Source organism: Hydractinia symbiolongicarpus, chromosome 8 (genome assembly GCF_029227915.1).
Source record: "Hydractinia symbiolongicarpus strain clone_291-10 chromosome 8, HSymV2.1, whole genome shotgun sequence".
Lineage (NCBI taxonomy): Eukaryota > Metazoa > Cnidaria > Hydrozoa > Anthoathecata > Hydractiniidae > Hydractinia > Hydractinia symbiolongicarpus.
Window position 1 is genome coordinate 3,866,712 of NC_079882.1, and position 16,161 is coordinate 3,882,872.

The 16,161-nt window shown below is 34.0% G+C and overlaps 1 protein-coding gene across 1 annotated transcript; it reads right to left on the bottom strand.

Moving 5' to 3' along the window:
* Positions 1-10,331: 10,331 nt before the first annotated feature.
* LOC130654983 (uncharacterized) lies at positions 10,332-12,028 on the bottom strand. Its single transcript, XM_057457684.1, has 3 exons — positions 11,932-12,028; positions 10,872-11,083; positions 10,332-10,588 (listed from the first exon to the last, which is right to left on the bottom strand). Exons 2-3 carry the CDS (start codon positions 11,050-11,052, stop codon positions 10,452-10,454), a joined length of 318 nt encoding a protein of 105 aa, XP_057313667.1. The 5' UTR covers positions 11,053-11,083; positions 11,932-12,028; the 3' UTR covers positions 10,332-10,451.
* Positions 12,029-16,161: the final 4,133 nt, after the last annotated feature.

The following is a 16,161-nucleotide window of genomic DNA, read 5'->3' on the forward strand; positions in this document are numbered from 1 at the left end:
TTATTGCGGAGAGAAGCGGAGGGCGCGTCAGCGCCCGGAGCGTAGCGGAGCCCATTTCCTCATTAAATAAGCCAAATATAAGGGACGGAGGAGAGTGTATAGGATTTCCGCACGTATACATCAAAATTTTCAACTCAGTTCCACGCTCCGCAACACTTTCTATATTGATTGCGGAGCGTAGTGAAGGGGAGCGCCAGCGAGCCGAGCGCAGCGAAGCTATTTTCCTCGTTCCCATAAATATATTAGAGCGTATCGAATTTCCGCGTTTTCTCCTAGTACATCAAATTTCAAAACGTCCGATTTTTGACCCACTTACCCAAATATTTTTTATGGTCATTTCTTCCGTGAAAATCTGGTTCGTCGAGACCATGCCGTTTCCAGTTGAGATCAGGTCGGCATACGGCTTTAGCCACGGTCACTCTTACTAACATCACGTGACATTGTCTCACATACATAGCGCTTGAAATGAAAATTGCGTTGATGGCCATATTGGCTTGTTGGACGTAATGGACGGAAGGGCATTTTCAAGAAAACGAAGAAAGGGTATGTTAGCTAGTATATCACTATTTTTTACATGTAATGAGCCCCTTTCTAGCCTCACTCGCACCTAAAGCTAGCTAGTATAAAACTGCCGACTTAGCTGGGATAATATTAAAACTTAGATAGCATATATAGCTATAGCTAGCTAACTACTTTAAGAATAGTTAGCTAGCTCGAGCTTACACCAGTGCGGCTCAAGTTACAGAAACGGAAATTATTTCAATAAATATGTATCGGAGAAACTTTTTCAACATGTATATACATTTGTTATTACTGAGGCGTTTTAAATTCTGACAAGCGGTTCTCATGGCAATCATCAACGCCTACTGAAAATCTTCAAATATATATATATATAATTCATTTTTTGGGTTCAATCAAAACAAATTTCAGAAAAATGAAAAAATTTCCTGTTCGGGAAATCTCATAATTTTTTAAACCAGAAAATAATTTCACGATAAAGAAATATTTTCCGTTTTTGTAACTTGAGCCGAACGCCATTCTTGTTCCGTTTAACCTTTTTTAGCATTTTCGATACATCAGGTTCTAAAGAAAATATGTCCCTGGTGCAAGTAATATTGCGTCCGGAACACACTACGGTATATACTGCTAATGCGGAAACCCCAGGAAATGTTTCATCAAGGCGAAGATGAAACAGTTTGATCGATTACCATGGAGCATGTGGGAACTTTGTTTTTTATACGATTCGTTATACAATTCAACCGAAAGGGGTATCTAAAATTTTTGGCTTGCGAACCTAGGGGACTCAGTCCCACGCTCCGCAACACTTTCTATACTAGTATTGTCTGCAGTATTTAAAAACAACCGCTTCAGAAAAAGCCTCATTCATTACATTACATGCTGTGGAAACAATTGATGCTTTTATGGCGTGATTGACGCAATCAACACTAAATGTTTTTCACTGTATACGTAAATAAATGTTTTTTACTTTATTACTTTACTGGTGATATATATTTTCCAAAGAGCTTCTGCTTTAAAATTTTGAACATTTTGTTTTTTATTTATTCACGCAAACAAATAAGAAACTTTCCGTACTAAAATTGCTAAAAAAATTACATTATTGCGAAGAGAAGCGGAGGGCGCGTCAGCGCCCGGAGCGTAGCGGAGCCCATTTCCTCATTAAATAAGCCAAATATAAGGGACGGAGGAGAGTGTATAGGATTTCCGCACGTATACATCAAAATTTTCAATTTTCGTCAACTTTTTGACTGGGTTGCCCAGTAGCTTACTGTGGTCATTTTCCCCGTAAATTTATGATTCAGCGAGACAACATCAAAGGCACGGTGATGGAGTGCTTTTGTTACTTTTAAAGATGGCCTAACGGGGATTTCCAGTTGAGATTAAGGTACCTTTAGCCACGTGATATATAGTCACTTTGACTAATATCACGTGACTTTTTCTCGGATAACATAGCGCCTCAAACTCAAACTTCCGTTAATCTAAGCTAGCTATATCGCAGCCGAAGGAGGATGGGCTTGTTCAAGAAAATGAAGAAAGGGTATGTTTAGCTCGCTTGTATATCACTATTTTTTACATGTAATGAACCCATTCTTATTCTCACTCACACCAAAAGCTAGCTAGCTTAAAACTGCAGATTTAGATAGAATAATAATAGAACTTAGATAGCATTTAGCTACCTAGCTACTGTAAGAGTTAGCTAGTATAAAAACAAACAAACAATGCAATATAGCTAGCATAAAACTAGCTACAAAGCTTGCGGAAAATTAACTACTTAGCTGGGATAGAACTACCCATGTAGCTAGCAATAAATTGCTATTTTTGCTGGTATAAAATCAGCAACATAGCTAGCATAGAAAAATTGTTTGAGACTGATTTTCTACCTATCCTCTATCTAGCTAGCTATTATACATAGCTATATACTACACAGTGAGTGAGATAATTCTACTCTGTAGGAATGTCCCATCATACAGCTTGTTCTAGCTACAATCGTCCACAAAATGGCCAAACATAGCCAGCTAGATATTTTGCAGATAGTAAATGTTTATATACAGGTATGTCACGTGTAATTGTTTACGTTGCTTAGCCACAAATGGGCAGTTCTTAATATTAAGGGGGAATAGAGAGCTATATTTTCGTGGACGGTTGTAGCTAGCTATATATATTGTACAAACGTCAGGAAATAAACTTTTTTAACCCTGCCGCTGAGCATACATCAGTGCGGCTTAAGTTGCAGAAAGGAAATTATTTCAATATATATATATATATCGGGAAATTTTTACAACATCAACATTTGTTATTACTGAGGCTTTTTAAATTCTGAATAGCGGTTCTCGTTCAATCGTCGACATGTATTGAAAACCTGCAAATGTATTCATTATTTCTTTTTCACAATATGTATATGTTTTTTTCAGTTTTGGATAAGAGCTTTTTATCCTACCGTCATGAAAACTTGTTTGCAAAATAAACATATACTGCTGTTTGATTTTTAGCTGGACATGATAACAACAGGCTTTTTGGGAAAATGTGTTACGCCTATCAGATGTCACAATTAATTTTTGATCTTTCACAGAAACTTTTCCCATAAAATATTGCAGTTTTTTTTGCTTTAGGAGGGTAAAAACAGGTTATAAACTGTATTTTTATTTTTAAATGTTACAAAATTTTCCACAAAGTAAAATTGTTTTAGGTGCGTAGGATTACAACAGCTTGTTAACTGTCTGTTTGTTTGAACCGAAGTTAGGATATATAAGATGCACATGTAAAGTTTTTCATATATATATATTCATGCCCTGTTGGTCTAATGGCTATGACACTCATGCAAATGAGAGATCCAGGTTCAAATCCTGGACAGGGCTAGGAAAAATATAATTATCTTGCATCTACAACAAGCAGGTATTCATAAGTATATGATATTAGCTATATTGAGTATAATAGGTAATCTTTTGAGTTGTACTTAATGCCTTTGCCTTGGCAACCTCTCCGCAACACTTTCTATACTAGTTATACCCTTTCGATGGTTTTTCCTTAAAACAAAAATACATGTATTTTTTATTTAATGCGAGCGTAAATTTCTAACGTGCTTTCGCTTTGGAGCTGTCTGTGTTATGTAACCAAAGTCTCATTAATTGTAAGTTTGTCAGTGCAGATCTTTTTGTTTTTGTTTTCATGCGTCGAAACATTCTTATGTATTTAGCATACATATCCATGTACTTAACTTAGGGGAAAGATCCATAATGTTTTAAGAAATATGGCTCACATTAGCAAAAGAGTACATCTCTTTTACTTTACAGTAATGTAAAGTAAAAAAAGTAATGTAAATGTAAGTAATAATATAAAGTACAGAAAAATACTGCTACTACCTTGAGAGAAGACATTATTGCGGAGAGAAAATTTTCCGGAAGTTATCTTGGTCATTAAGAAAGAAGAGCTTTCCAAAAAGCGTACACTTAATTAGCGGACACTCTAAATATCGAACAATATTTTTGCATCCAAGATGAAATATGGCGTTTTTTTCCTCTTCGGACAGTCCAAAAAATCAATAGCGAGCAAAGAAAAATAGACAAAAATGAATAGTTTTTTTAACATTTATTTCAAACATTTTAGAACTTTTGTTTCCAGGTTGCTTTTAATCTCGTCAGTTTTGTTTATCCATCACTTTATTAGCTTGCCATAGCCATGAATGCGATAAATAACAGGAACCTCTAAACCATAGCCATCCTAAATAAAAAAGGTTCTGTTGCTACAACGCTAACAGTGCTTGACGAGCTTGTAGAATTAAACAATCTCAATAGAGAGGAATGAGAAACTCTTTCCTCCATTAAGGAGAGACTAGAGATCGTCAACACAAATAGCAAGACTTTTTATGAAATCTTTTTGAATTTTTAATATTTTTTATGAATGATGATATCACAATCAAACATGGTGTTAAGGTCTAATATTAAGTAATTCACATTTTAAACAAAATCTGCTTCCGCGAGGATTTAAAATAGCTTGTTATTCACATTTCCCGAATTCCCTAATTATGTCAAACTCAATTAAAGAGGTCAATACTAAAAATGATTTTTATCCCTAACTTTCTTAGCAAAAGGTAAAACAAATAACCTAATTTAGTAAATATTTATGTTCGTTAAGTGCTTTAATTGCGAACTGAAAAGCCTTCATATAGTCAAGCTTTCCAAGAATAGCCTCGTTTTTAAAACAATTATTTCCTTCAAATCTAAATAAAATTCAACCAGAATATTATATTGCTCTAAAAACTTCATTTTTGTCATGATAATTTAATATTCTATCAAATTTTGAATGACGTCATAATTATTATTATTTTATGAAATTCGGGAAAGGTGTATTCGGCACTTTTTTAGAAAAAATTCTTGCGACTTGGCGAAAAAAAAAATGCAATTTTAGCGGAACTTAATTTTGATAATAGGATCTAAAACCGGAAAGATTTCCTTCTCTTTTTATGCCGTTTCTGTAACGTGGTTAGCTCAATTGCGCAGCAGCGCCATGAATTCCTCATACACACATTTGTCTTTAAATGTCTTTTAAATTTTTTGACGAATTGATTCCAAGAAGGGTCTCCTAAAATAGGTCTGGAAATGAATTAAATCTGAGAAATACCACGCATATTTCAGGTTTACAAAAGTAGAAACCTAGAAAAACAGAGTTTTTAGTTTTTAAAGCTGCTATAAGACTGTAGTCAAGTGCCAAAAGTATTGATGGAGATTTCAAAAGAGACCGACTAAGAATATGGAAATATCTACGCCCAATATTTCACGTACAGAAGTGTCAAGTAGCCCGGTTGGAATTCACTTTTGTCCTATGAAAGGTCTCCCTTTTTAAAGTAATGTAAAACTAGCTGCAGGTATTAAATTCTTCTTCACTCTACTTCTTTTCATTATAATGCATTTTAAAAAACCATATAACAATAAACAAAGAAAAACTATTAGTTTGAACACACAATCCAATCTTTTCCAGTGCTCGTTGTTGACGCTAGGAAGTTTACAGTCTATATTTCTAGTTAAAATTGTGATATACCTTATTGGTAAAAAAAGTCACTCTTTGCCAACTAAGTTGAACTGAATTCCTTTCTGCGAGAATCTCATCCCCAGGGCTTTTTTGTTAGGTTTTTTTTCATGTTTCTCCTTCCCAGCGTAGAGTTTTTCAGTGTTACTTATTTTTTAAACTATTTTATGGAAACAGGCGGAAAATGACCAACAAAATATAATCTTATTCCATGCGTTCTTACATGGCAAAAACAGTATCAACGTGAAACAGATCATTGAAGAAAGTCTTAACAATTGTAAATAGACTAGCTTTCAAACATGAACTTAAAAAGATAAAAGTTAATTTTTCTTCACCTTTCGCTTCTTTCTTTGAAATAAATTAAATAAAAAGTCAATAATTATCATTAAACTATGGTGGATTTGAACTGTTTAAGACAAGATTGTCATAAACAACATTCTCTTTGCAGCAGAGATATACACGCCATTCGATCACAATATTTTGTCAAAAAAAACTTCCTTTATCGCCGCTTTATTCAACCTGACTTTTATTGGGACTTATAACGAATAAAAAATGTTCTCACTTTGCGGGGGATTGCAATTTTACGACAGGAGTAATTCTCTCAGAATTTATTTATGTGAGAGTAAGATGTCGTATTGGTTACACAAGCTATTATTTTACAGTTAGTTACCAAGGTGTTGCTAAGAAGGTATACTAGGAATAAACCACAGAACAGACCACAAAGGAAAAATTTATAAACTAGACCAGTTCAAAATTTCGAATTAATTTGTTTAATCCAATGACAACAAAATTTGAAAAAATCGACTTTCATTAGTACCGATCTTATTTATACCTATATCTACACACCATCCGTCTAAGTTTATCGCTAACATATTGTAGTGGAATTCTCTGCGGCTCACAGTTCTGGTGACCGCGGGGTGGATCGAATCCCGCTCACTGCTAGGCAGTATGTTAGTGATGAACAAAGTAGTTCTTTTTTAATAAAACGTTTAGCACTTTCTTTGTTATGTTACCTTGACTTTACCTTGAGCTAAAAGGGTTAAACAGCAGCAGATAATTCTCACACGGATTAAATTTTCGGGACTTTGCAGCTTTGTGCACATCTTTGAAATAAATTACAATGTATGGTGATTCAGTAAATTACATATATTTTTGGATGTGCCACTAAAATAGGTTTACCGTCATTCTAGGTCTGTAAATAAACTTCTTTATTTGTGAGACCATAAGTATTTTCAACCATTCTGATGGGCTCAGAACAAAAATTTACATAACTAAAACATAACTTGGAATCAATAGAAAAAAAGAATTCATATGCCTAACATATAGCACTAACATCAGAAACTTTTTAGTAAGATGGACACGCAGGCGAGGGAAGTAGAATTAATGTGTGGCAAAAGAAAGTCGAATTGAATTTTAAGTTTGGAAACAATAACATATAGCATGAGTTTAATACCCTCGAAATAATATAACAGCTTTAACAAGATAGAGCAATCACAATATCTCCCTAAAAGATTGATTGAGGCATAGAACAAACTTAAAAACGATATAAATGGATCTTTTTATAAGACAAATCTTCAACCGGATGGAAGGCTGTTGATGAATACTTGTCCGACGATCTTACCAGCGACTCATTTGACAATAAAAAAAATGGTTGCGGACAATCGTGCGCTAAACGAAAAGAAGGCGACCAAGAGAAAGTCAACCCTCAAATATGTTTCACGTCTTCCACCATAACAGTCCTCATAGTGGTTATAGCTCTCGTACTCTGTGCGGGAGACCAAAGTTTCAATTCCTCTTGACGGCGATTCAACATGGGCGAGTGAATGTTGCCATAGCCCGGGTTAACCCAAGCCGTGTGTGGGAAATTGGGGAAATGTTGGCCGTTGGATATTGCTGGGAGTTGTCTAGTAGAGCGCGGGCCCTAATTGTGTCTGCGTAGCTTAAAATGATCATTAAATACACTAGGACTGTCCATTTAAGCCATGGCCCCTCCTGGAAATAACAGACAGGCTATATCCCTCGATATTTGTATTTCACAGCATCAAAATTTTAACCTATTTAACCTTCCATCTGCAAATCACAGACAGATCTTCAAGACTTCGATCACACAGTTGATCTTTGTATTGGCAAATCCAAAAAAAGACTTTAAAAATTTGATTGAAAACTTTAGGATTTTTTAAAAATCCCCGTGGAAAACGACCTCAAAGAAGAATATCATATAAACTCTAGATAGAATAACACGATCAAAACGTATTATTCCTAGTCGATAAGTCAGTAAAAAATCCACAGACATGCAGAAGGACAATAGAAAGATTCATCATTTGAATTTTGATGACGTCAGCAATAACCCGTCGATACACAAAAGTTTTATCCATATTATAATGCCCGTATACGTCTGTCCGTCCGTCCGTCTGTCTGTCACGCAAAATGGTAGCTTAGCTGCGCAATAGCGAGAAGCACGCAATGCGGTGTAAAAATGGGCGAACCCGTGGATTTTCCACGGGCTAACGACTAGTTACTTAAATTTGTTTAACCGATGCCTCAAACCTAAAGGTGAGCTGTATTAGCTTCATAAATTTAATGTTAAAAAACATTGACGGTAATCTAATATGGACATTGTGACGTAACGTCAAAGTAACTAACTTTTTGTTTAACAATAAAGATATATAGTTTTTTCTTTATTTTAAGGGGAACACTGAATCTTCGTATTATTCTATAAGACTAGTCAAAAAGCCCGAGGAAAAATCCACAATGGAAATACATAGGTTGCTTCAGAAATTTTGATGACGTCCGTCATAGACAAAATGAATTAAAAGCAACTTGTTTACCTGTTGTCTCTTTTAAATAGGGGTTTAAATGCTGACGAAGAAAATTTGTATACCCGTTGCCTCTCTTGCAGAGGTTGGAACGTTGATCAAGAAAATGTATAGGATCGTGTACTTTTGGCATACAGTTACAGAGATATTGGGGTCATCAACCCATCTGTTCCTAAACTGGTAAGAACCAGCTTTGAATTTACCCAATTTAGTCCCACATAGCCCCTAGTTACCCACGCTGAGGTACTTTAATAAGGTTTACGTTTGATAAAGTGTCCCATTCTTATAAGCTCAGGAGAGGAGTCAGTGTTAGACTTCCTAGGCTCCGCAATCATTATGAACTAAGCGCTTTTCGCGTCAGAGCAGCATAGGCATGAAATCACTTGTTAGTATCCATAAAAAATGCGCCCTTATTAAATGTTTCAAGCATTGGTGCACGAAACACGAGAAGTTATTGTCAATGGTCGATTTGTCAGTAAATATGCATTTAGAACCTTCTACAATTTTATTAATTTTATTTTTCAATAATTGGTAAATTAGTTTTTAAGTATACTTCTATACGAACTCAAAATAAAGAAAGAAAATAGGAAGATAAGAATACGCTAACTTTTTTCGTACATAACTAAGTCGACACACTACTGATCAAAGTTCTTAAGACCAACATGTTGATAGAGATCCAATTTTGTACCCGACAGGTCCACACGATACTGAGCCTTTCCAAAATGATGAAGGTGAAACGAAATGATTCCGTTTTAATGCAAAAAGTTAAATGATGCCGCTTCGATACTGAAATGGCATCGTGTGAACAAAAGCATCCAAAATGGCGACATTAAAAGGTAAACAAATACTCAAATTCTTCATTTTTTTAGTGTGCCTGTACACATTATGTTCTGGATTAGTATCTTTTCGGAATGACATCTATCTAAACGTGCAAACCTAGTCTGAGTCTTCCTTGTCTCAAAATTTACCAAATAATTCAGGTTATTTTTGATTGAGCAAAGTGAATTAAAAAAAATAACGAATTAATCTTCTGAGACGAAAAATAAACAACGAACAGCGAGTTGAACTTTTGACAAAAACCTTCGACGTTAATGAAGTTATTATTAGACACAGTCCCAAGATCGTGCTGTGATGTTTACCGTTCGAAAAAAACAACTTCTAATAACAGTTTAGAAACCGTTATTATCACAGACCCGGTTAAGCTGAAACAATCACTCAACAATTTTATTTTGTTAAATAAGTAAAAGTAGACTGTTGTTGCAAAAGTAATTGTGGGTAAAAAAAAATTGTTGTCTTATCAATAAACTTAGGCTTTTGGCAAAGTTTATATTAAGTAAAAGGTGTAGTTGCCAAACTAAATTGAGCCTAAAGCTGTTATTTGCTACTTTCACTTATAAGCGAGAGTTAATAGCCACAACTCACAGTTGCAGCTTAGTAAAAATCAGATCGGTGAAAATATCAGAAAAATAAATAATCCTGGCTAGCATAAAGGGCTCTTAGGCTATACCAAAGGCTAGCTAACAATTTTTATTTTTGTGTTATTATCACCAATCTTTTTATTTTTTTATTTAGCTAGCTAGTTACAACTGAACTGGTTTTGGAGCTGATGCAGCAACCTCTGGCTTAAAAGGAAATGCAATTGGCTACTACAAAATTCTTATTAATTCTTATAGGTACCTACAACTTTTAATGTAATATAAACTTTAGCGATAATTAACCTACTATAGCTACACGAGGCTTTAGAATGTGTTTTTATTGGAGCACCCAGCTGGGTTGCACAATTAATTTTTTTTAAACCTTCAAGGGAACCGAAATGGAAACGGCCCTTGAGCTTTTATGTCTTATAAAGAAAGACTGTTCTTGATAACATTAATTTGCGTTCAAAGTGATTTTTAAAGTTTTAATTAAAAAACTTAACGCCATTAGGCCCCTCTCAATAAAGGGAACAGTTTGTTACATAAAAACCTGTAATGGTAGGCTTTCATAGCATTTATTTCGAGGTTAATTACGTTCTGCGTCTTGTTACAAATAAAATTAACGAAAATAAATAACAAATAGTTGAGCTATAATAAATTTATATATTATTTTAAAAGTTTATCCAGATTTGTTTTGCATCACTTGCTTGTATTTCTTCAATAAATTATGATCCTCTTCACTTCTTTCGTGTATTCCTTTCTTTAATATTTCAGTCAACTTTTGATAAACGCTGCCGATATATTGGTTTAAAAGATCTATGGAAAATGTAAAAAAAAAACGTTAATGTTGGAAATATTATTTGACTGAAATGCCTTTGCAAGTATGGCGCGATAGGGGAAAAGTCCTTAGAACAGAAACAATACATTAAGTTGTAATAACATGTTGTCTTTCTTCTCAAGTTATACATTGTCTTAAACTGCACTGGCTATCAACATCAACAATTCCACCCAAAGGTAACACCAGTTTCGGTAAAATCAGAGAAGTTGTATTACTTAGGATTTTTGTTATAAATAAAAATAAAAGTGTATAAATACTTACCAGTTTTTTTAACCGTTGGTTTTATACTTGTTATATATTTAGGAAGACCTTCACATTTTGTCCAGCGGCGGTAATGACAGTCATCATTATTGGTTCCAACAGGGTTGCGTGGCATCGCAAAACAATCAGATGTAGACAGAAATAATATGCAGAAGGCATAAAATGCAAACACAACGTCCATTTTCTCTAATTTTACTGTTACAGTATTATGGCTAGACATTGAAATAAGGAATTATTAAAAATCTGTTTGTAATCTTTCAGAAAGAAGGGTACTTGTGGCGAAAAGGGTCTTTAAGATGAAATATTTTCGGTAAACCTAGAACAGCCCTTATGATATGCAACCACAACTTGTGCTACTTACAATGCTAAAAAAAATATTTTTCTACAGTCGAATTATTTGTTGCCTGTTATAATAGCAAAGGTCTTCTCGCCACAAATTATTGAAATTGAAATCAATTAAAAAATATTAGCCAACAACCGGTGTGAGACTTAACAAACGAGTCACCGAGTTTGGGCCAAGAACGTCCACTAATCTTCGTCCTTAATACAATGGTATATTTATGAACAGAGGGGCTACAACAATTATCCATGAGGAATAACATATTTTACAAAATAGAATATGTAAATTATCTAAAAACAATGCGAAGCAGAATAGCTAGAACGACACGCACACTACCTTATCTACTTGGGTTTTGAGGTTACACCCAATATTTAAGACTGACAGGGTTAATGCTGCAAACAGCATACTGATCAAATAAAAAATCGTTTTTAAGAAACTTACGCTACTAAAAGCTACCATTTTTGGCACACAAATAGACAGACAGAGATTCAGTCAGTCAGACAGAATAAAACGTGCCGTTCAATATTTGCATACGAAGTACGTGGTTATAAATAAGTTTTGTTCACAGTCTAAGAACCACTTAAAAAATCTTTTAAGTGGAAAATATTAAGCACGTCCAAACACTATGAACCTCCTAATTCAGTATTGTTATTTCAAAACGTGTTCAGCTTTACCATCAAGCCGTTTTTAAAAAGTAATTACGCTATAAAAATTACTCACCGCAACCCAGACAATGTCTGCTTACTGTGTTTTCTATTTTAATCAACAGAAAACTTTCAATGTCAAATAGTATTCTGTTTAGAAATTAAAACTTAATATTATTTGAAATATATAAATGCATTTGTGGTTTTTATTTGCTTTATATATGTTTTTTTGTTTAAACTTTTTATAATAACTCAGTGACATTGGCATAATGTCACCGAGTAACGTTACAATCGCACAGACAATAGTCTGGTCACACGCACGAAGATAAGAGATCTTTGTTTTTCTTACTAATATGTGTGAGTAAGTTAACCTTTTTTGTGTTGAATCATGGCTTATGGATAAACAGAAATATCTTGCATAATAGGTAAATAAACATGGGGATTCTGATCACACTCCTGAGAGGAAAATTCCAGTGAAACTAATTCTGTAGAAATTACGGTGGTTATTTCTTACAAAACTAGATTGATTGTTCATTGGCTAATCCTTTGACTGACGTAACAAAACGATGTAACTTTACAGTCTGCGTATTAGAGTCAGACACTTGCAAATAATGCTGTTATTGTTATGAAATTAAATCCCTAAGTTTTTACAGAAAAATGTATAAGGTTCTCAAATTCTACAAATTTTTTGTTAGTCTGAAATTTCGTACAAGCACGAAAAGATATCAGTTTCACTCAAGACAGTAAAATCATGTGTTATGCAAAACTATCCACTTGAATGGAAGAAATAAATGCAAATTCGGACATATTGAGAAAGAAGTTTCATGACATTTATGTGATAATATAACATTCATGCTCTGCTGCACGAATATCATTATTTTTTTTATTTGAGTTTTCCTAAATGCGCACCGCACATTGTTCTCAAATACACCAAAAGCAGTCAAAAAACCCTGGAGAACACGTTCAGAAAGAGTCAAACAGTACATTAAAATTATTACTAAATCTCTTTTATATTCATAAAATCCTTTAAACTCTTTGCATATTCATGTAGTTTTATCCTGCAGGTGATGGCTGTTCTCGACTCCAGAGCTTTTAAGATAAACCAGGTTTTAAAGTCACAGAGCTCGGGGGACGAGAATGGTAGATCGCATCTAGCTTACTTACGATTTTTTATAACCAGCTTTATATGATTGGATGTCTCGTGCTCGATTATTGAAATATACACTGCAAGTCATTTTTTAAATCGGTGAACATTTTTTTTTTCAGCATTAGCAATTGCCATTTTGTTTCAAAATTTTGTGTAATCCTTATTTTGCCAGATTGCAAATAAATAGTTTACGTACATTGTTAACATATTGCCACGCCTGGCCTGGTGTAGTTAAAAATGCAAAAATAAATTTTTTCAACAATGGTTTTTTTCAACATTCGCGATTACAACTTCGTAAATATTTGGTCGAAGAATATACTTAGTTGTAAAATCAATAGACGTACCAAACTGCAGTCAAACCTTTCTATAGCGAGCAACTCGTAAAAGCTCAAAAAAGCTGTAAAAAGCTGTAAAAAACAGGATTTCATACTCAGATTTTTTTTTGTTTTATGTGCTATTCATCGCATGGTATTTGACATTTGAATTGTCCGGATAGCCCAAAAATTGAGAACAATTTTACAGGTAATGCAAGTTTGTTTAATTTGTTTTGTATTTTTATTGTACTAAACCTATTTTTGTGTAGAGCAGGGATTTTAGATGACCTGTTAGCCTGACTAAACTTATAACATGGCCTATCTTTAACACATACATGACTCATCTTAACATTAAATTAATAAGCCTTGATCAGCTTAAAACACTGCGGTAAAAAGTGGCTAGTGCTCGTATACTGTCGCTTCCTTGTAATAACAAGTTTTGGTTAGCAAGCAAAAAAATAGTAAAAAAGTGTCATTCATCCATATTCTCTTTCGTGAATTATTGGAGATGCAAATGGCTTAGTGGTACTCTGAACCAATCTCTCTATGGATACGACATAACCGTAGACACAGGAATAACATATGAGGACCCTCGTTGTATCTCACTCGGTAAAACAGATTTCTCAAAATGTACCATTTTCAATCAGGGGCAAAAGTAACAAAACAGAAATACTTCTTTTGTCATTTTTAAACATGGCCAGAAAAATCAAATTGTTACCGTTAAACTGCAAAGTCGCTACTTATGCGCACACATAAGCCAGGTACACACAGGGTTTAAAAATTACCTAGCGCTCTTGCAGAATAAAATACGTCAAGGGAAAGCGGTCGTAGTGACCTTGTAAAAATAACAATCGGGTATAATTGATACTAAAACCACTGTTTTAAGCATAAAAACTTCATACAAACATTCATGATATGATGCAACTGACTTCTTAATAAATTTTTATAATGGTTTATTTTTGGGGAGTAAGTGTAAAAATTCTGAAAAAAACAGCTAAACTTCTTCAGACATCAACCTTCCTCTTGGTTCTGCGATTATCTCGCCAATATCCTTTTTTATTTTTCGCTCGCCTTTCATCAGCCTCGGTGCGGTGGACCAGAGGGCTAATCCGTCCCGTCAAAATACCATGTGTGCGTAGAAGAGTCCTGGGGACAAGGTTGACCTGGACGTTATGTCGTACTCGTTTCACAACAAATCAAAACATCAGTAAAAATGGCGCGATGGTTTGAAGCATAAAGCTTCTGCTGCACTGACTGCCCTCAGCCCTTGCAGTTTGTGTTGTGTATTCCCAGCTAGCAATCTAAAATATTTTTTCATGAAGTTTGAGTAACGTGTAGATTGGGTTTTGTTTTCTTACTGGTTGTAATATCATCCATTCTCTGCTGCTACAGCCGCGCTATTGCATCTTAAATTTTCTGATCATTTTTAGCAAAAATGACTAAAATATATGAATTCAGGATCAAGATTTATGGAAACATGGAAATTTTTCAGTTTATTCACTAAGTGCAACTGTCTTTATTAGTACATATAATGACCACACAAATGAATTGAATATATAAAGGTCAACTAAACTCTTTTAAATTTTGAAAACTTTCGATTACATGCAAAAAATGCTGTTCTATTAACCATTTGGTATTCCAAATTTTCAATCTTGTATAATTTTTGTCAGTAAATCCCAATGTCTGTAACTTTTTTGCTTAAAATTTTTTGTTTCCCATTTTAAAATTTGATGATGTGATCCAAAAATAACATTTTCAAATTTCAAGTTTTCCTTTATAATAGAAATATGCAATGTCTGCTGTAAGTTACAATTTTGAAGATAAATCACCCTATAACTAAATAGCTAGCTAGCTATGGTTCAGATTGAACCATTAAATTAAATGTTAATGCTTTGCTGTCACATATATATACTGGTGTATATAGTTAACTTGCAAATGTTTACAAAATTTATGGGTTGTTTGCACATGCGCAAGCATTCTGTAGGTAGGAAATATAAACAACAGACCATAGTAATTAAAGAAATCCATCCGAAAAAAGAAAGATTTGCTTAAAATTAGTGATATCTTTTAAGAAGAAATAGAATAACATAGTTACAATTTAATTCCAGTTTCCCTTGGATCTTATTCTACCAAAAAAATCTTTAATCTTCATTAATAGCCATTTCGCCCTGTGTGAGTCCCGCTTTTTTACCTACACAAAGTGTGTGCATACCTATTATTCTCAAAATGCAATCAAAATGACAAAATCACATTGAAAATGTTACAAATTCTAAAGGAAAATGGTTAGTCAAGAAAAACTGCTGGCTAACTATAGTGTGCAGCTACTGATACTTACAATATTAATACTTACAATATTACTGATACTTACAATATTAAAACTTAGCTTAGCTATATTTTTGTTTAATCATTGGGCCACTATCAAAAATATGCTACTAGTAATCTCCGATCAACCCATTTACAGAATAAAATTACAGGATGAAAGGTCAGAAAAGAAAGAAGAAGAAAAGTTCAATATATACAATGAGAATTGGCATAACTTCCAAACTCATTCTTGTACTGTTTTAAAATGTTATTGTAATCATTTTACATCTGGACAAGCACAGCCATTAGATTGGTCCTATCAGTTTATCTTTGCTAATCAATTCAGTGGCATAAAACCTGTCCCCTAGGCTCTTTCCTGAGGGTTAGCATATTATAACTTAGGCATGAGAGACCTGAGAAAAGGATTTATAAGTACCACTGACTTGTTTTATGGTTCTGAAAACAAATTTACTTCTGCGGATTAGAAAATCCCAATGAAAATCTAGTTGGCTAACCAACCAACCCATTTTTTCATAAACATCAG

Coding starts and splice junctions, on each gene's coding strand:
- LOC130654983 (XM_057457684.1), bottom strand. CDS start 11,052: ATGGACGTTGTGTTTGCATTTTATGCCTTCTGCATATTATTTCTGTCT. Junction 10,589..10,871: donor ACCAACGGTTAAAAAAACTG/GTAAGTATTTAT, acceptor CATTTTCCATAG/ATCTTTTAAACCAATATATC.